Source organism: Callithrix jacchus, chromosome 3, assembly GCF_049354715.1.
Source record: "Callithrix jacchus isolate 240 chromosome 3, calJac240_pri, whole genome shotgun sequence".
NCBI lineage: Eukaryota > Metazoa > Chordata > Mammalia > Primates > Cebidae > Callithrix > Callithrix jacchus.
Genome location: NC_133504.1, coordinates 91525854 through 91547299, shown reverse-complemented (window position 1 = coordinate 91547299; position 21446 = coordinate 91525854). Strand labels below are relative to the sequence as shown.

The 21446-nt window shown below is 39.3% G+C and overlaps 1 protein-coding gene and 1 long non-coding RNA gene across 7 annotated transcripts in view; both read left to right on the top strand.

Moving 5' to 3' along the window:
* Positions 1–1568: 1568 nt before the first annotated feature.
* The window catches only part of NPNT (nephronectin), a 78626-nt gene continuing 58748 nt past the window's right edge, over positions 1569–21446 (top strand). For 3 of the 6 annotated variants that reach the window (XM_008992890.5, XM_002745522.7, XM_078366741.1), the window contains exons 1-3: positions 1569–1828; positions 3990–4090; positions 20778–20828. In XM_008992890.5, coding sequence (XP_008991138.1) covers positions 1758–1828; positions 3990–4090; positions 20778–20828 — 223 coding nt within the window. In that variant the 5' untranslated portion in view covers positions 1569–1757. The remainder of the gene's footprint in view (positions 1829–3989; positions 4091–20777; positions 20829–21446) is intronic. The other 3 variants (XM_035293191.3, XM_008992889.5, XM_008992888.5) reach the window with 1 other exon arrangement.
* On the top strand, positions 14166–16753 carry LOC144581772 (uncharacterized). The gene is made up of 2 exons (XR_013533002.1): positions 14166–14301; positions 15244–16753. It is a non-coding gene; the product is annotated as an uncharacterized LOC144581772 (long non-coding RNA).

The following is a 21446-nucleotide window of genomic DNA, read 5'->3' as shown; positions in this document are numbered from 1 at the left end:
TTTGCTAACTGAAAACAACTTAGAAATCAAAGAGCCATTTAAGTTGAAACCATTATTTTTCCTTTCCTTGAAGAAAATTCCTGTTTTAACACACACTGAGAGATCAGGATAGTGAGGTCACCTTGCCACAGAACTTTCCATGAAGAATTTGAAGTTGTAGAAACCTCAAAAAGAAAATAAAGATGAGTGGGGAAACGTTTGTAATGCAGCAAATGAATTGAACAAACGTTTATGAGCAACCACTATGTGCCAGGCAGCGTTCTAGGTGATAAAATATACGAGCCTTTGTACGGCTTGTATCCTAGCAGAAAGAAAACATACTAATAAAAAATATGCAAGTTATATAGTAAAATAAAAAAGGAGTGGTATGGAGGAAAGACAAAGTAGGGCAGGCCCACGAGCATCAGAAGGAGGGCAAGTTGCAGGTTCAAATAGGATGGTCATGACCGGCCTCCTCAAAGAGGTCTGACATTTGAGCAAAGACTGAAGGAAGTGAGGGTGTGAGCCATGTAGATACTTGGGTCCAGATAGAGAAAACAGCCAGTAACTGGCCCCAAGGCAGGGGCATGCCTGGAGCGTGCAATAAAGGCAAGGAGGCCATGGACTTGAGGAAGAGAAATGAGGACTTTGAGAGGTACAGGAGATGCCAGATCACTGCACAAGGCTGTCATTCGAGGTAAGAGGTTTGAGAAGAGCGGTGACTTGATTGGACTCAAGTACATTTTAGGATAATCGTGTTTTCATTTGAACACAGTCCTTTAGTACAACACATTTTACTCTGCAACAACTGAACAATGATTACTTAAAATGGTTTCTAAGTGATCCGCTCAAGATCAGGCACCACAACACTACTAGGCAGTAGCAGCCCTTCCTCTCCGGCGGGCACTGGTCCCTAGAGGGGCGTATCCAAAAGTGCTCCGGAGTTGAGCTGGCAGAGATAGAAACAGTCTGCTCATTTCTTCTTCAAAACCCGACTGGAGAGCCAAATATTTCTTTCGGTTAGTTACAAAATAAAAAATATGCCTTTGCCAACTCTGCGGGAAAAGCAAACTCCCGGAGTTTGCCTTTGCTAATTTTTCCAAGTCGCGCTGTGGTTTCAGTAAATGCAGACGCTGCTCAGCTCCAGCCCCATAAACCTCTCTGGTTTAGGGCTTCTCCGCCCTCCGGTGAAAGCTACTGCTCGCCCCTGCAGTCACCACCTGTTTGGGCGGAACGCGCGGAGCGTGCACCTACGCCTCTGGCTCCTTTCCTCCTCGACTCTCCCTTTCCTGCTGGGCGCCCTGCTTTCCCTCTCCCAAGGAGGGTTTGCAACTTTTTTCCCAGGCTGCGGCTCGCCCCGCTTGGCTGACCCCCAAGAGCCACTGCCTGCCCCTGAGTTGCTTGCCCCGCTGGGCCCCGGGAGGAGCCGAGCGCGCTCACTCCTCGCCCCTGGCTGGGAGGGCGGCGAGTCGGGCGCACGCGCACCCCCTGCCCGCCCCTGGCGCCCCTCCCCGCGGGCGGTGCAGCTCCCCCTGCAGCGCCTCCCCTAGCTGGGAGGGAGCCGGAGGGGGCTCCGGGCGCCGCTCAGCAGACCTGCTCCGGCCGCGCTCCTAGCCGCTGCCCTCCGAGAGTGGCAGCAGCAGCAGGGCGGCAAGGGCTAGGGGTTTCTCCCAACACCCCTCCCCGAGACTCTCAGCGGGGCGCCTCCCCTCGGCGCTCACCACCCCGACCTGTTCCCCGCGCGCCGCTGCGCCGCGCCCCGGGACCCGCTGCCCAACATGGATTTTCTCCTGGCGCTGGTGCTGATGTCTTCGCTCTACCTGCAGGCGGCCGCCGAGTTCGACGGGAGGTGAGCTGGGCCCCGGGGCGCCCTCTCCTCTTTCCCGCGCTAATTCCACACTCACTGTCTTGGGTCCCTTCTCCCCGCGGGTTACGCGGTCAGAGAGGCGTTTCCCCAGTCCAGAAGTTGGGCCACCGCACAGCGTGGCGCCAGGAGAGCGGTCCAGCGGCCCCGAGTGCCTGCCCGAGGCGCGGAGGGCGCGCCCCTGCGAGTCTGGACCCCAGCCGCGGCCCCCGAGGGCGGCTTGCCCCGCCTCGGGAATTAGGACTGGGGGAGTGGAGCCGCTCGAGCCGGGGATCTCAGCTCTGAGGGCGCGGTTTAGTCACCTACGCCGAGGTGACGCGCAGGACACCCCTTACCCGGGAAACTCCCGCGCCTGATCTAGACGGCTCTCCAGTGAGGAAGCTTCCAGGCGCCTGGGGGGAGGTCGGGGCTCGGCTCGGGGCTCGGCTCGGAGCTCTAGGGGCCTCTCATACGGAGGGTGGGCGCGAGCCAGCGACTGAGCTAGGGGGGAGACCTGTGGGCCTCCCCATTTGGTTTTCTTGAGGGAAGGAGGCTCAAATGAGGACGGGAGTGTGGGCGCTCCGTGAGTGTGAGCATGAGGCTTGTGTGGATGTGTGTGTGTGAGAGCGCACACATCGCGCATCTCCTCAGACTCGGGCCAGCCTGACGGCGGCGTGCTGTGACAGGTTCCTACAACCCCGGGCCGCGTCTCCGCTGTCACTCAGCAGGTCCTGCCCCGCGTCGGGGCCGCTCCGGTGTGTGAGAGACCCTGGGACTGGCAGGAGGGCGTGCTCGGTCCCCCTCTCCTCCGCGCAATTACAGACCAGGCGAGCCCTGCTTGCAGATGGCTGCTGCGGGAAGCGGTTTCACTCTGGCATACACCGCCGCCGGGTCGCCTTCCTTCAGCGACCCCTGCCCCCAGCTCTCCGTGTAGGTCCCTGCTTAGTCCTAAAGATGCCGCACCTGTTTTACCTGCAATCTTGGAACGAATCAATTCCACGATTGATTCGCTTTCTTGTAGCTGGAGGCGAACAGTGGGGAACCAGTGGAGCGACAAGAAAAAGCACAGCTGCTTGTTTACTACCTGCTCGGAGGAAATAGAAAGTTCGGGGTTGTTTTGTACTTTGGGCCTGGGAGTAGAAAGGGCAGGTAAAAGAAAGGAGGAATTGAAAAGATAAGGAGACTTTAAGAATACGTGGATAGCAGCCAGAGTCTAGACCTTTTCATTTTTAAAAGCAATTCTGTGCCCACATTTGGGTATGTTATGAATTTCTTGCACACAAGAAATTTACAACAAGAAACCCATCACAAGACATGCATATAGCTTTTTATAACTTTAAAAAGATGTCTAAAACAGCCAATGAAAATGTTGATACTCTCAGAAGAAAAAAGTCATTTAGGTGTAAATCTAAACAAAGACACAATTTAGCAAATAATGTGTCAACGTGTAATCCGGTGGATAAATCTGTATCCTGAAATTGCATACTTTCTTTAGGCATTATTTACATTGGAGAGGAAAATACTATGAATTGTTGATCTAGGTTTCAAACCACAAGGACACTTCAGATGTCAGCTACACTTTAAACTCTCCTTAGTTTTATTTAGACTTTTTCTAGTACTTTTTTTCTTTCTGTCACAGTTATGTCTCAAAAAGAGCTCTGTTACACTTGATTTTTGAGAAACCTCTCTTTCTGCTCCTTCCCCATCCACCTTTTATATAAGGCAGATTTTTCTGCTTTGACATCTCTTATTTAATACTTTTCAGTTTATGGTGAATCAGTCAGTCCTGGCTTTCCCCCCAGTAACAGGTGTGGATCTTTGAGGAATCTGTTTTATTTCAAGCTTCAGAAACTATCCTGTGAGTGGCAGCCTTGAGAATTGTTGGTGTTAGCTGGTGCTATTTCTGTAAGAAAGCATCTTTCCCTCCCCTTTTTCCTCCTACCCTTGTGTGTTGGGGGATGGGGTATTTAACTGTCTGAAATTTGACATTAGATCATAGCATAATTATTTCTGTGAAGGTGTTTTAATCTTAAATTTCTGCAGGCATAAAGGAGTTTGTAGAAAATTGTTGGGTGTGGTTTACATTTTTTCTGAAGTAATAATAAAGAGAAAATTACTTTTCATTTCAAAAGTATCCTTATTTATTTTGAATCTTTTTGTTTGGTAGGTGGCCCAGGCAAATAGCATCATCACTTGGCCTCTGTCGTTATGGTGGGAGGATTGGCTGCTGCTGGGGCTGGACTCTCCAGTCCTGGGGACAGTGTCAGCGTGAGTATCAAGCCTAGGGACTTCAGTTCCCCTGGAGGTGGGGCTTTCCACCTTGTTCATGGCTTCACTCCACATATTAGGGGACTCGTTACTGAGCAAGGCTTGGCCTTGCAGGTCTGACTTGGGAATTTTCAGGTACAGTCCAGACTCCTTATTCTGCTTCTTTTCAACTTAAGCCAATTGTATTACAGTCCAGCTTTGTCATTCATAGAGAGCCACCTTAAATGTTTTTTTTCTTTTTCTTTTTCTTTTCTTTTTTTTTTTTTTTGAGACGGAGTTTCGCTCTTGTTACCCAGGCTGGAGTGCAATGGCGGGATCTCGGCTCACCGCAACCTCTACCTCCTGGGTTCAGGCAATTCTCCTGCCTCAGCCTCCTGAGTAGCTGGGATTACAGGCACCCGCCACTGTGCCCAGCTAATTTTTTGTATTTTTAGTAGAGACGGGGTTTCACCATGTTGACCAGGATGGTCTCGATCTCTTGACCTCATGATCCACCTGCCTCAGCCTCCCAAAGTGCTGGGATTACAGGCTTGAGCCACCGCACCCAGCCAAATGTTTCTTTTAGCATTTACCCCCAATATCTGCAGCTCCTTTCTGTTTTCTCACCAGGTTTACACATTTTTTCCCCTTGCTCCAGGCTCGGAGATGGGGGTAAGATAATGAGTCTAGACTGTATTTACACAAAATAAACTCTGAACCTTATAGTACTTATATAATCCTTGCCATAGCTGTTGTGTAAAGTGGCCGATTTGTAAATCCTTTTTTGAAGTGGGGTTGTATTGACAGTGTTGTAAATGGACCACCCAGTATAATGAAACAAAACCTCTGAAACAACATTATTTGTAAGTTCTATTAGTAACCAACCAAATGTAATAAGTACCAAATCAGAAAACTGATTTTCACCCTTTCTATGATCACAAATAGATATTTACATTGGAAAATTTAGAGCTACATTAAAAGAGTTTTAGAAATTTATCCCCAGCATTTTATCTTGATCTTAAAATTGTATCTCACTCCTATTGCCAAAAATAAGTCTTCAAATGATCAAGTACATTTCCAGAGCATCTTTAGAGTGCTTGAGGGGAGCAGGGGACAAAATTCTGGTAAGATGATGGGAACTAAGTTGGGTTCTATGCTGGAATATGTATTTTATTGCTAATGAGGAAGGAACTTAGAGGAAGAGAGAAGGGGAAGAGAAGAAAAATTACGAAGGCTACAGCTGGCAAAGGAGAAGGCTGCCTTAAAGATGAGTTGCTAGTGAGGAGTCAGGTAAATTTCAGTTCAGGAGTGTTAGGAGTTCCCTCTGCTATTTTGATTCACAATGTCTTCCTTGATTTTGTGAAAGAGGAACAGTGACATCAGAGGTTGGCTCTAATTGCACATAAAGACCACAGTCTCTGATTGGGAATAGAAAGGTGAAGCAAATGAATGTTTGCCTACCTGCTACATTCAAGCCACTGGGCTAGACCCTTTGCACAGTGGGTCAATTACATTCTGTTAAAGGGTGATGGTGGTAACTCCAGTTTCCAGTAAACAAAAGAAGTAGGCAGAGCTGCTGTGCACTCATTGGTTAGTCTATTCAATATTGTTTTAAGGGAAGAAGATCAAAAAGAAGAATGGTGCCTGGTGGAATTTAGTCTTCTATAATGTCAGAAGTATTTGCATGGCTGGAGGCCTCAGGCATGGAATTTGAGAACCAATAGACTCTAATAGCCAAAATGTGAAGAAAGGACCCTTCTTTTGGCCCAACACACCCACATATAACCCTCCTTAATGAAAAATGAGTAGTTACTTTGCAGGAATGGAGATAGTCTCCTCCTTCTTTGCTGCTTTAATCTGCAGGAAACTTCCAAATGGAATGTTGAAGTGCCTTGAAGTGAATACAGTCCCCCTGCCCCACCTAGGACAAGGCTGCATTGGCAGAATGCCCTGGGCAGTATGGGAGTGTATCTTCCCTGAAGGCAAAGACCTAGGGGCATACATGTTCTCTGCCAGGTGTGCTAAAAGAATTCCAAAGAAAAAACTCAAAACCCTGAGAGGTTCTTTGACTCTTTAATTCCCCAGAAAACACCTTTAAGAGCTGTTCTATTTTTCTATACCATGTAATTACATTTTCTCTAATATGCACTAGCTTGGTGATTCTGAATTTGAGTGAGTATAGAAATCTTTTAAAATAACAGTGTATTACAAACAGTGGTATTATAAACATCCAAGAGATTTCCTAGTGTTTTACTTTCTACACTGTAGCTTTCCAGGCAGATATGAGATGCCATTTTAAAAAACAATTCACATCTTTATTTCCAAAAGAGTGCAAAGTGGTCAAATATAGAATTTGGTGTAATTGTCTTTCCATTTTGTTATTTCTCAAGAATCTGAGGGAACTGAAAGATGGCATGGATTAATTATTAAAATGGTAATGTTATAAAAATATGGAAGATGATTTTGCACAAATGACAGTTTTGGGTTTGGTGAAAGTTGGAAAGAGAACAAAAGGAGGAAAATGTGAACTCTGGAGCAACATTGCTTTGGTTTCAATTGCAGTTATACCTCTTACTAGCTATGGGACTTTGAGCAAGTCATTCAACCTCTCTAAGCTTTATTCTCCTCATCAAATTAATAAATCTAAAACAGGACATACCTCAGAGGACTACAGTGAGGTTTAAATACATTATAATTAGTAAAGTACTTAAAACTCTTCCTGATGCAGAGTGAATATTACATATATGTTTGGTAAAATTAAAGAAATGTAAAGGAATTCTGCTACTGAAACAAAGTTGTGGGATAGGATATGATATATGTACTTTTACTTTTATACTTCCAAAATCAAAATAGTTCCAAGGTTCTCTATGTTGCAATGAAATAAAATTTCTTTCAATTAACAAGGCACAAATGATTCTTTACCATTAACATTGAAGTTGGCAAGGTTGTAAAAATTAGTTCAAAGGTGAATGCTTCCTTCTGTGTATTTTATTTTTCCAGCATCTTAGATGGTCCAAATGTCTTTTGTCAATTCAGAATTCTGCCTGTCTTTGTTTTGATATAAACAGGTAGAGGAATGTGGGGCTGAAAAATCAGCTCAAAGGGGCAGAACAAATGGAAAAGAGGCTGGTCAGGATAAATGAAATATTTCTGAAAATTCCTGATTATTTTTTTGGGAAAGACTTTATGAAATTAAAAGTTTTGACACTACATTTGTTCAAGTAAAATGACTTGCTGTTCCATAACAAGTCAATCTAATGTGATTCTTTATAAAGATTCCAAAGAACTTCTAGGAAATTTAATATGAAAAATGTTTTTGCCTTTTCAACCTTTAGATAATCATGGAAGTTTTTCCCATTAGGAAGGGACATTCTCCCTTCCTCATCAAAAGTGCTCTGATTCTCTTCTTTTCTGAATGATTCACTTTGGAATTTTCCTTCAAAACAGCACAACAAAACAAAAAGAAACTGTCCGCATTATTGCATAGATTGTCCCAATTTATCCCCTAGAAGGTGTGTTTGTAGGTGGGCAAAGTTGGCACCCTCATTATATAATTTATCAGATCTTATGCCTTAGTCGTTGACTGTTTGGCAAGTGTTTATTCCATTTTGTTGAGCATTTGTGAGATGTTTCACTTAATATTTATGTGAGTCAAATATATATATCTGTACAAAACATGATGCCCTTCATTTTCACTTGCTATCTTCCTGTCCATGGACTTGTTTGGAGAGACTGACTAATGTTGCAGGATGCTAAAGTTGGTAAACCTCTCCTTCTGGCTCACTATGTTTAGCCAGGGCCACATACAGCTGGGAGACTATTTCCTTCCTTCCAGGACTGAGGAAGGAAGGATCAGAGATGCTACTCAAATGGACATAGAAACTGTCCTGCTGCTTCCTGCCTGTACCACCCAGCATTCTATCCCAGCATTCCTGCCTGCTGTGGAAAAAATGACTCATTCCAGAAATAAGCAGATTGTTTTTGTCTGTCTTCATTTTGAGACAGAGTCTTGCTCTTGTCGCCCAGGCTGGAGTGCAGTGGTGCGATCTCGGCTCACTGCAACCTCCGCCCCTCGGGTTCAAGAGAATCTCCTGCCTCAGACCCCCAAGTAGCTGGGATTATAGGCACACCGCCACTACTCCCAGCTAAGTTTTGTATTCTTAGTAGAGACAGGGTTTCACTATGTTGGCCAGACTAGTCTCAAACTCCAGATCACAAGTGATCTGCCCTCCTTGGCCTCCCTAAGTGCTGGGATTCCATGCCCAGCTCAGGTTGTGTTTTCATAGTTCTTTTGTAGGTCATACCCTTGGCTGCTTCATTTATTTGTTTGTTTGTTTGTTTTGTGTTCTTGACTCTTTCTTTTTTTTTTTTGAGACTGAGTCTTGTTCTATTGCCCAGGCTGGAGTGCATTGGCGTTCGCTCAGCTTACTGCAACCTCCGCCTCCCTAGTTCAAGTGATTCTCTTCCCTCAGCTTCCGGAGCAGCTGAGACTACAGGAGCATGCTACCACACCCAGCTAATTTTTTCATTTTTGATAGAGACGGAGTTTGACCATGTTGGCCAGGATGGTCTCTATCTGTTGACCTCGTCATCCACCCGCCTCAGCTGGGATTACAGCCGTTAGCCACCGGGCCTGGCGGTGTTCCTGACTCTTCAACAGATCTCTAGCATATTGAAAATTCAACATTTGATTTTCTAACTTTCATGCGCTTTGCCTTTATTGACTATTGATGTGGCTCTTTATTGTTAGGTAAAATTGTTTTTAATATGTTCGCACATTAATGATTGCATATTTACAGCACCCAGCATCTTAAATCACTCAGAAAATGTGTGTGTCACAAAACATATGTTTCTTGCTCTGTAATTTTTTGTCATCTTGATGGCATATTTTATTTTAATTATGTTGTTATTTCTCTACTTCTACCAAGTGGAGACCTCTGTAATAAAGATTTTTCAGGGTTGTATATATATATTTTTTTTTGAGACGGAGTTTCACTCTTTTTACCCAGGCTGGAGTGCAATGGTGCGATCTCGGCTCACCGCAGCCTCACCTCCTGGGTTCAGGCAATTCTCCTGCCTCAGCCTCCTGAGTAGCTGGGATTACAGGCACGTGCCACCTTGCCCAGCTAATTTTTTGTATCTTTAGTAGAGACGGGGTTTCACCATGTTGACCAGGATGGTCTCAATCTCTTGACCTCGTGATCCACCCACCTCGGCCTCCCAAAGTGCTGGGATTACAGGCGTGAGCCACTGCACCCAGCCTGTATATTATTTTTAAACCTGTGTATGCTGTGGAAGCAATTGTTAACCAAAAGCACTAGACAATTTAGAATAACTGAGTTCAAATCCTGATTTTCATTCCTGAATAGCTGTCTAACATTTCTCAGCTACAATATTCTTATTACACAAGCATATCTCCCAGGTATATTGAAGCTCTGAACTGCATCTGAAAACTTCCTTAATGTAGAAAACAATATACAGGATCTAAATATTGTATTCCTGTATGGTTGTCTTTCTGTTTACTTGGAGATTTGACTGTATATGTGACTTATAACAATAGCATTTTTTGTGGAAAGCATTTTTTAGAGGTGTGAAGAAAAACTCAAAATGCAACCAGTTCCAAGTTTTAACAAAACTATTCAGTTTCTGAGTTCTTTGGCCGTCAGTGAGCAACCTGTGGTTTCTGAAGGAAACGATGTGAATTAGGATGGTTTTGTATCATTTATCCTTAAGAACAGGGAAAATTCAGATGTTGTCTTATGTTTCTGCTGGAAATTTTGGAAAGATGTGAAACCTACACCTACAGCTTGACATTGCTTAGTTAGCTCTGAACCTCATTTCCTGGTGCCTCTTCTATGTAGAGTGAAAATGTTTTATTCTTATCAGCTTCAGATACACTTACAGGTTAGTGAAACATAGGGACCAAGATATAATAATTCATTCTGAAGGCATTTTGGAGTTGTCAAATAATTTTGGTTGGATAATATATATTACTGGCTGATTGTGGATATTAGAAATGATGAAAAAAGTGTTGAATTATTTCTTTCTGCATTTCAAATGAAAAGGCTATTAGAGCAGAGAATTTTGATTTAGTAAACAAAATATTTAAATTTCATGTTTCATTTCTTACTCCCATCTGGGTTCAGATGCTTAGTCTTACAAATATAACATGATTTATTAAGTTTTGCTCCCTATACTGGTCATTAATTTCCTGTCCATAATCACAAAATTATATAGATTATATCTTTGTTTGATTATTTGGATTTTGAGTACTCTCTTTAAAATAATCAAGAGAAAATTAGACATGTTAGAATTTGTTCTGAAGGCTACACATAGTGTTCTCTCTCCACAGAGAGGTCATACTAGTAAATGCCTTTCTATTTGAGATCAACAACTAGAGCAATTTTTACACCTGTATGCACCGAAAAAGTAACAGGGACTGTCAAAAGGGGTGGGGATTGTTCTGTTTACATCTATATTGAAGATTGCTAGCAGAATTCTGGGGCCAGCTTAATGGAGCAGAGTACACCTCATCGTCCTTAGTTTATTAGCTTCCTCCCCTAATTTTGAGTTGAGAAGGCAGAATCTGTTTTTGTTTTGTTTTGTTTTTAGGTAGGAATAAAAGCAAGGCAGTGGATAATAATGTTTACTTTTAACACTAAACTTGAATCCACAAATCCTTAGGAAGTGAGGTTTTTGATTTAGATTTTTTAACTGCCACTTTCCTTGAAAGATTGTTTAAGAACACCATGCACTTTGGGTAACTTCAAGTGGTCTTAGAATGCAGATCCAAAGTAAGATCAGTGTTGAAGAATCTTGACCTTTTCAAACAGGTAACTTGTTAGTATGTGTAGTTTTCAAAGTTAACTTTCAGAGAAATTGCTTTGTTCTTTTATTCTTTTTCCCAATTAGAACTGATCTTTATGTAATACTATTAAGATCTACTAATTTCCTGAGATCCCTTCATAAGCTTAATCTGGGCAGGTCTTAACCTTTATGGATTAGAAATTTTAGTACTTCTTAAGCTAGAAGTCCAGGCCAACTAAAGGGAAGCACTCTCGTCTTTGCCAGTTCAGCAACTAGATCTGTCCTCAAATACATGCCACAGGGATATGCTGCTTGAAGGTGTACACGCACATACACAATGGGACAAAGAAGGCACTTCCGGTGCCAGAAACAACACTGTGTTTGCTTTGTGGAAATTTTTGATAAGCTTTCAAAAATGTAGGTGATTTCTCCCTTGCCTCCTCTAACAAGTATAACTTCCAGCATTTCTTTTTGTTGCTTTTTTTTTAAAATTTTTTATTGCATTTTAGGTTTTGGGGTACATGTGCAGAACATGCAAGACAGTTGCATAGGTACACACATGGCAGTGTGTTTTGCTTCCTTTCTCCCTTTCACCCACATTTCGCATTTCTCCCCAGGCTATCCCTCCCCAGCTCGTCCTCCCGCTGGCCCTCCCCTTTTCCCCCCAATAGACCCCAGTGTTTAGTACTCCCCTCCCTGTGCCATGTGTTCTCATTTTTCATCACCCGCCTATGAGTGAGAATATGCGGTATTTCATTTTCTGTTCTTGTGTCAGTTTGCTGAGAATGATGTTCTCCAGATTCATCCATGTCCCTACAAATGATACAAACTCATCATTTCTGATTGCTGCATAATATTCCATGGTGTATATGTGCCACATTTTCCCAATCCAGTCTATCATCAATGGGCATTTGGGTTGATTCCAGGTATTTGCTATTGTAAACAGTGCTGCAATGAACATTTGTGTGCATGTGTCCTTATAGTATAACGATTTATAGTCCTTTGGATATATACCCAGTAATGGGATTGTTGGGTCAAATGGAATTTCTATTTCTAAGGCCTTGAGGAATCGCCACACTGTCTTCCACAATGGTTGAACTAATTTACACTCCCACCAACAGTGTAAAAGTGTTCCTTTTTCTCCACATCCTCTCCAGCATCTGTTGTCTCCAGATTTTTTAATGATTGCCATTATAACTGACATGAGATGGTATCTCAATGTGGTTTTGATTTGCATCTCTCTGATGACCAGTGATGATGAGCATTTTTTCATATGATTGTTGGCCTTATATATGTCTTCTTTCGTAAACTGTCTGTTCATATCCTTTGCCCAATTTTGAATGGGCTTGTTTGTTTTTTTCCTGTCTTTTTGTTGCTTTTTATCTATAGAATTCATGTTCTATGAATTTCAAGTTCGTTGAATCCACTGCATGCTTTCCAGATGATTATTAGTAATGCTTAGTGATTCTACACAGTGTTTTTCAGTGGGTAAGGGAAGATATCCATCACGGGGATGGGCCTTCACTACAGGGGAGATGGAAGGGCAGGGGAGAGGGGTTCTGATGGCCTAACCCTCATCATTGCCCCCCACTGCCACATGCAGATACTCTTTCCCCTTTCCTATTGACTTTGTGCAGTGTTTTAAGTTTTTCCACCAATCTTTGGACAATATTTATTTTGTAAGGGAAAATGTATTCATTTCCTCAGATATCCTTCCTCAGAGCAACAAGCATGATCAGTTTTTGGTATACTTTTAAAAATATTTTACATATTTATGGGTAAATTACAATAGATCTCTCCCTTACCACCTACTTGTTTTGTCCAAATTAAAGCATACTGTATGTACTGCTTTGTATGCTGCTGCTTTTTCTTAACTGTACAAGTTGAAAGGTTTTCTATAGAGCCTCCTTACCTTTTTTTTGGAGACAGGGTCTTGCTCTGTCACTAGGTTGGAGTGCAGTATTAATCTCAGCCCACTGCAGCTCTCCCTCCTGGGCTCCAGCCACCCTCCCACCTCAGCCTCCCAAGAAGGTGGGACCACTGGTGTGAGCTACAATACCTGGATATTTTTTGTAATTTTTGTAGAGACCAGGTTTTGCCATCTGCTCAGGGCTGGTCTCGAGCTCTGAGCTCAACTGATCTACCCATCTCGGCCTCCCAAAGCGCTAGGATTATAAGTGTGAGCCATCTTGCCTGGCCGCCTCCTTACTTTTTTATGGACTCAGCATTCCCCTGTATGGCTATACTGTAATTTATTAGCAAGTCTCTTACTAATGAACGTTTATATTGATTCTAATCCTTTGCTAACACAAGCAATTCTAAAATAACTTCGAACATATGTTAAAAATGTTGTTTTACATATTCCCAGTGTTTCTGAGGAATAAATTTTTATATGCGGTCAAATGGCAGGTACCTTTGAAATTTTGATCAATTGCCCAATGGCTTCTTACTCAGTAGAGTAAGTAGTTTAAGGGGAAGGACTGAATGGCAATGCTGACCCCAATGCTCCAGCAATCCCATATCCAGAGTCTGATCTTTTTTTGATTTTAGGATCCTCTGATCCCTTTTCTTTCCCAAGAAATCTTTCTGACAACTCATTGAATGTCCATCTGCTCCCATTTATCATCTGTTTCCCATTAGACCAGAGGCAATGTGCTGAAGCTAGGAGAATGGAGTGAGATTTGTCCATTTGCCAGGGTCTCCCACTGGCTTCTTGCCTGTCATTTACTTGTGAGAAAGACTCACACATTCCTTTAGGAATTGCTTAATTGATTCATCTTTAATTAGGTTAGCCATAATTTTTAAAATTTTCTTTGAGACAAAGTCTCATTCTATTTCCCAGGCTGGAGTGCAGTGGTGGGACCTTGGCTCACTGCAACCTCCGCCTCCTGGGTTCAAGCAATTCTGCCTCAGCCTCTCGAGTAGCTGGAATTACAGGTGTGTATCACCTAGCTAATTTTTGTATTTTTGGTAGAGTCAGGGTTTCACCACATTGGCTCAGGTGGTCTCGAGTTCCTGACTTCAGGTAATATGCCTACCTTGGCCTCCCAAAGTGCTGGAATTACAAACATGAGACAAAGCACCTGGCCGTCAGCCATAAGTTTTATACCTTTGTATATAGTGGGAGATTTTTTTTTTTCTAGACCCACGACCTATTAAGGAGGAATATGTAGAATTCTGAGATCTGAATACCATTTTGGGGACACCTTTTTTACAATAAAAAGATTTTGAAGAAATATTAAGACATTTTTATACCAAAGTACTTTTTGTAGTGTCCTTAAAACTATAGAGGCATATATTTTCTATTAGTTATTCTAATCCTTATCCCAATTATATACTACAATTGTCTCCTTTTAAAAAAATAAGAAGTGCATGCTTAAGTGAAAAATCAAAAGACACAGACCAAGAGCAAGACGGCAGTGAAGGTAAGTATTTCTAACTTTCCTGTTTTCCTGAGACCTAGTTCCACCTCCCAATAGGCTACCACCGTTTCCTATTAATCTTTGTAAAGATTTCTTAACATATTCAAAATTTCTCCTTTTCATAAATGATGGCATGAAGTACAAACAATTCTGTATCTTGACTTTTTCTTCATGTAACACTACATTTTGGAAAGCAGTCCTTATCAGTTTATTTAAACCTCACTCATTCTTTTAAATAGCAATACAGTATGCCATTACAGGAATGAGTGTACTATAATTAATTAAACAATCCCCTTTTTATGTACATTTAAGTGGTTCTCAATATTTTGTTTTTACATAACATGCTGCAATCAATATCTGTATATAACTTCATCACTGTTGTATACCTTTAGATATGGAGGACATATCTAAAGACATTTAATTTCTATATTAATATAATAATTGAAGAGCTTTAATTTTATTGTTACAAATTTTCTTAAGTTAAATTTCAATGTAAAGGAGAGTAAATCATGGCTAATATTACAGAGTAGAAACCTTCTTTTCAGGCACCTTCTATTTTTGATTCCTTAGAATGTACCTTAAAAGATAAATTAAATTGATTTCTCTATTTCTATTTGTTTATGCCCTATCTTGTTTGGGAAATTATATAAAGTGGCTTCCAGGAATTCATGCAATAAAACAAGGAAATAGAATTAACAAGGGCTTCGTGGAGGAAAACAGGGGTAAAATAAAAATATTAGGAGGAGGTTTTTCAAATGAAGATATGTAAGCCATAGGATCCTAAATATGTCCTGCAATTAGGCTATTAGCTTCTGGTAGCCAAAGCTGTTATTTCTGATTTAATTTGTGTTGTCTGTTAGGGAAAAAGCAAACTAGTTATTTGGAAGAAATTATGCTTTTCCTGCATGTATTTCTGAAGGAAGACTTTCATGTGTCCCTTTACAGAGTGGGAGTGAATGATGGAGTGGAAGGGCCCACAGCAACATTCCTGTCATGAAGCCAGTGGTGGTTATTGAAAAGCTTATCATAGAAGATCCTTCAACATAAGATGAGAACCTTGCTCTAAAAGTACAGTTCACGGAAAGCTGTTCTATACATAGCTTAAGAAGCGTTATCTATGCACATAGCTTTCTGACAGTTCAGCTGGATCCAGCCCAGAATATCTAGCTGTGATGGGTGAACTCTATAGGGCTTTGGATGGACAGCTCCAGGTTAGACAAGATAGTTTCCGGTTAGGATCACTAACAGTGTTCTAAAGTTTGCTGTATTATTTAACAAATTAAATGCCAGTTCATTTTTTCTTTCTTTTTTAAGTCTATATATTTTGAGGATCAGTAATCAACTGTTGGATTTGATATCCAAAGACATTGTGAATAGAGCATGGATAGGTGCCCCCTAGACCCCAGTGTTGGGAGGATCTGCAAAGAAATTAGTGGGAGATTTTTAAATACCAATTCTATATCCATTGGATAGAAATATATAAATGCATCACAATTTTGCTATATATTTATTCATTTCCATGCTAATTATGGCTTGGAATAAGGAGGAGAGGCAAGAACATTGCTTCCAGGAATCATTTACCCTACTGATGTTGATACATGGATATGGGCCAGTGAACCCAGGAACAACAGAATCCCTCACCATTGCTTATTTCCCCAAATTTCCTGATTGCTGTAAGTGTGCCAGGGAATCAAAGTAACCTTAGCTGTTTTCTTAATTAACCTGGATTTATAAGCACTGATTTATGTAAGTTGCTTAGACCTGAGTAGACTCAAAGCAGAGTCTGTAGGAAATACTCTGCATATCAACATCCCACACCCAGACCTAAGTCATCTTTTCACTGAGGTGTACGGAAGGGCTGATTCTCATGTAATTTTGAAGCCCTCGGCAATAGAACCTGAGATCCTGATACACATGAACTCCTAGTATTTTTTTCTTTTAGTACTCCAGGATTTTTTTCTTTCCCAAAAAAAGCAAATAGTGATTTTAAAAAGATAGCTTAATGCATATTCTGAGAGGGTAGCAAGCCAGTAATGGCCGTATCTCCTTGGGAGGAGCAAAGAGGTCTTCACATGACTTTTCTGCAGAGACTAGCATCAACCAAGAATCTACCTATCTGAATTGTCACCCTATATCACCATGTGGGGAGCTGAGAAAGTTAGCATTGTCAGGGCCAAGGTTTTCTGTGTCTTCATGGGAACAAACAAATAATAAGTCCTCAAAGATTTAGTTAAGATAATTTGGCTTGAAAAAAATTCAAAGTGTATTAATCACCATCTGCAACCATAGAAAAATACTAGCAGCATAGCCCTAATGTTATTGACAGTGCATCCCTGGGAACCTGCCAGGACAAATTGGGTGTAAAATATACCAGTTATTTAAAAATTGGTTTGTTATAAGGTAAAGAATTCAGTTAAATGACATCAAATACAAATAAATTTTTTATTTTAATTCACTAAGACTTCTTTTTATGTTTTCTGATTTTATTACATAATTACCACTGATACATAATTAAAGAAACAATTATGGCCATAATAGAATTCCTAATAAAATTTCTAATAAAGCCAGAATGAGGGAGTATATTACAGGGTAGACATGATAAGTATTATGATGTGTGGTAAAACAGTTTTTCATTCCATATTATTTTATAAATTTTCAGAAGAATTCTACTTTAAACTTAGCCTGCTGAAATACTTTTAAATCAACTGGTTATTCTTAACTTTGATGGGAGGAAAAAAGACATGAATAATCAAAATGATTTCTCAGCTTTAGAATATAGTAGTTGTTTTGGAGATCAAAGTGGTTTTTCTCGGATTATATTTTATTAGGAGCCTTCATTTTCTGCCATATATTAGCTTTGGTAGATACTAGATACCAGGGGAGTACAAATTTGAGACTAAGGATTTTGCATGGGTGATTTGCATGTTGAGTCAAAATGTAACAAAATTTTAAAACCAAACACTTCATTTGATCAATATCTTTTTAACTATTCTGTAGATTAACAACATAAATTCTCCAGAACTAACATTACTTTGCTGTAACATCATCAGATCACAAGGTTAGGGTTGCCTTTTGTGGATGTTATTGACTTACTCTGAAATTTTAGGAACTATGTCATCACAGTTTACATTTGTGGTAATACATGTAAAAGGAAAACACAATTAGGAATTTTGGATTTATGCTAACTTTGCCAAAAAACATGTTGATTTTCAAAAACCTTTAGCCTTACTTTCTTAAGTCAAAGTTCTCAAATTCAGTTTCTAAAGTAAGCCCCTAAATGGTAAAACGTGTATGTTGTGGAATTTCAGAAACAAACTCCATGGACAGACTTTCCAAATGTAAACTTCCCACCAAAATATTGTTGCAAAGCATTTGGTGCCTCCTATTTTATTTTAGTGTTAAGATTTTGTAGGTACTTGGTAATTATCTGCCAAATATTTATATACCAACAAATAGCAAAGCTATTGATAATAGGAAAACACAAATCACAGCTTATTCTTAGTTATATTTTTTAGTGTATTTGGGTGTTTAGAGTTGATCTTGTATGTACTAACTATGGTAATAGTTTCTACTGGACAAATTATTCTAAGTTTACATGATTACAGAAATATTTTATGGTGTTTCACATAGATAATGGTGGTTTCGGGGTCCCTTGTCTCTTGGATTGAGTTTTAAAATCACTGCAGAATTAAAAGATTGGGTCTTGGTGTCTATGTATGGCCAAGAATTAAGACATTATGATGTCTGATTTTATTTCAGAAGTGATTCTTGAAACAATTACTTTTTGGGAGAAAAGTATAAAATTATGAAGAAATAATGTATAGATTTGCTAAATGTTCTGTTCTTTAATCTTGTGTTGAGGTTGGATGAATTCTTTTATATCTTTAATAGTGATAAAGTAGTGTATTGAAAGTTGGGATCATCCAAATTGCTACTTAACTTGTTGTCCATAGGATCTGTTGTCCTGGATGTTGGTGGTATAAATGTACAAAGTTACATAGTCATCTGTGAAGAGTTTGCAGGCTAACCTCAGCGTTTTTGACAATGAAAAATATAGCATGAAAATTAAGGAGTTATTACTTTTATTAGCTGATGATTAGGGTTGGGAGGCAGAAGTAGTGTGTCAGGGAGGTCCTTTCCCTTTTATGCATGTACCTGGCATTTATCACCTTTAACAAAGTGCATGTGTCATGCCATGCTGCTTGCTTAAGGGTCTGTATGCCTCCAGTCTGAGACATGTGGTAACTGAATCAGCTGTCTTAGTCTGTAGCATTTTATTATTTTGTTTCCAAAGTTTATGCTTGGCCTAATATTTAGACATTTTATAATCCTTTATAGTAAATGAAACTACACATGAGAAGATGGGCATACCTTTGGATTTTTTTTTTAAAGGCTCAGTTCTTTAAGGTTTTTTATCCTTCAGTTTCCTAACCAGTCCAAAGTTCAGGACTGGCTCCAAACCCATAAACCTGTGTTTAGCAAGGCAAGGAACATAATCCCCAAATAGTTTAGTTTCTCTGGTTTATGAGTCACAATTTTATAAAATCATCAGAGTGCTTATTAATTCCAACCACATATAGTAAAGAATCTTCAGATGAACTGAAGCAAGGGTTCTTAGGCAAGTTGCCAGAGAGAGTTCTAGAGTTCTAAGCTAACTGAGTAGCTTTGCTGAAATGTTGCTTGTTCTTACTGCTGTGGCCATTTTATGATGATGGCCATAGAGCAACAGATTGTCAAGAGAAAATGAGACAGACTTTTCAATATTATGTGCTATGAATGAATCCTAGCTTAGTGCATCTTTTGATGGGGTTTATACTGCAGAAAAAATGCATGTAGGGCATTTATTTCTGGCAACTTGAATAAAAATTGTTGTGATAGTTGCATATAAAAATTTCCTTATCCTTCAATAGAGAATAGATCCCAGAATCTTTCTAGAAGTAATCTATTCCAGATTTAATATGCTTTGACATAAAATGCAGTTTTGTGTAGTTTTAAAATGCAAATTAAAAATATAGGACATTGGCTAAAATTTTATCTTAAAGTCAGGTATATATTAATACCCTAAAACTTACTAGATCGATGTATTTCAAGACTAATTTATATTACATAGGAAAATATGACCCAACCTTAAGATACTACAAGAATAAAATAAGCTATTCAAAACTGGCTGTTTGATACTGATACAACTAGTTAGAACATAATGATGTTTGCTATTCTTTATTAAGTTGTTTTCCCTTTGCTTACAATAATTTAAAGTATTTTTCCTGATAAATTTGATGATTCAAAATTGGCAATTAAAGTACTAAAGAAACGGTATCCTTTTATATTTTTTCTTTCTCATATATAACCATAGCCATAACATGTGTGATCCAGAATGTAATTTGCTATTTACACTTTGATTTCGGCTGTTTGCTTAGATTGTACCTGATATATTTTATTATTCTATTTAAGGAATGTGTCAACATCAAGATATGGTGAGTTCTCTTCAAATAAACAGTAGAAACCTAACCAATATTTTAAAAAAGTCTAGCAAGCAAAAGTAATTCATGTCTTTAAAAAATGCAGAGCAATTATTCTGGATCAATGGTTAAATTATTGCTTCAGTTAAATCAAATTGGACTTAGAATTTTTTCTTCTTATAGTACCCGAAAGAAGGCCCCATTCAACCAATTTTAAATTATACAAATTATACAAATAAATACACAATTGTAAGTTAAAGTGAATATTTAATGCTTTAAAGGCATTAATTTAGAAGAGAAGAATAAAATCATCCCTTCTAAAATCTCTAGGTTGATCAAATAGTGACCATTATTAGTACCATTTCAAGTTTCTTCCCTTTACTTTCATTAAACTGGATTATTTATGTATCTTCAAGTGAAATGGCTGTGCTTTCATGGTAATTCTTGTTGCTATTGACAACCAAAGCAGCCATGCAAGAAGAAAATGCTGTGGAAGGGAAGAAAAATAAATTATATTTCCTCCCCAAAGTTGGAGAGAGAAGGGAACATACAGTATGTAAGAAACAGGTAAGTAAAGATATATCAATTTTAAGACTATTAGCCTTTCTTACTAACTGATCAAAGTTTAAATTTTTTCAGATGTGTTTTCTGACTCCCATTTAAATAAAAGGATACTGTCTCTAGGAATCAGAAATTAATATTCTGGAAATGAAAAATTGGATCTTAAAATACAGCATCACAAAAGGTCTGAAATATTTTAATTTAGAATTTGGACTAGAAGAATAGCATAACTTCAATTATTGGTTAGTATTTTTGTTATGAAATGTTTTTTGATAATAAAATGGTGACTAAAATATTACTATTTTAAACATGTTCTAGATTTTTTTTTTGTTTCAGAAAAGCACTGAAAGTTGAATATGTGTAAGTCTCCGGGAATGTAACAAGTTGATAAATACCCAAGTCCAGCCTCCTTACAGAGAAAAGATCTGGAATTTCTTTTTTTGGACATTTGTTTTGCAGCTTTCTACGTCTTAAGGCAGAGAATAGCCAGGATAAGGTGCCAGCTCAAAGGTTAGATGAACATATTTCTTAAAATAATTTTAGCTAATCTATGTCTTGAAAGGCATATCTTCTACATAATTCTATAAAGCTATAAACAAAACATTAGTTGTGTTTTTGAGTTGCATCTTTTTAGGAAAACTATATTTCTTAGAGATGTACTTATTTCATACACAATTATAGTAAGTTAATTTTAATTCGGTTATTACATTAAACTTTTCCTTTTCAGTTGATAATTCCTTTCTTCTGTTTTATGAATCTAATAAATTGACCTCCATTCTAACCTAAAGGACAGTTTATGTTCTTAATAATTAAAGAAGCAAATATAAAAACAAAGTCCACCAAATGAAATTACTAACACCAGCCTATCATTAACCTGAGGGAATTGTATTTCATATTCATTAATTCTCCATGGAGCAATTCAGGTAAGAAATATTTTTATTGTATGAAATATATAAACAGTTATTATAGCACTTGTAGGTATTTATGCTCTTGTTTTAGGTACATAAAGGGTTCCTTGTTTAAGGTATTTTTGGCAGTAAATAATGTCACTTATCACCCTATGACACTTTAGTGGAAATCTTTGGTGCAATATGTGGAATTGTAATGTTTAATGGAATTGGTGCTAAG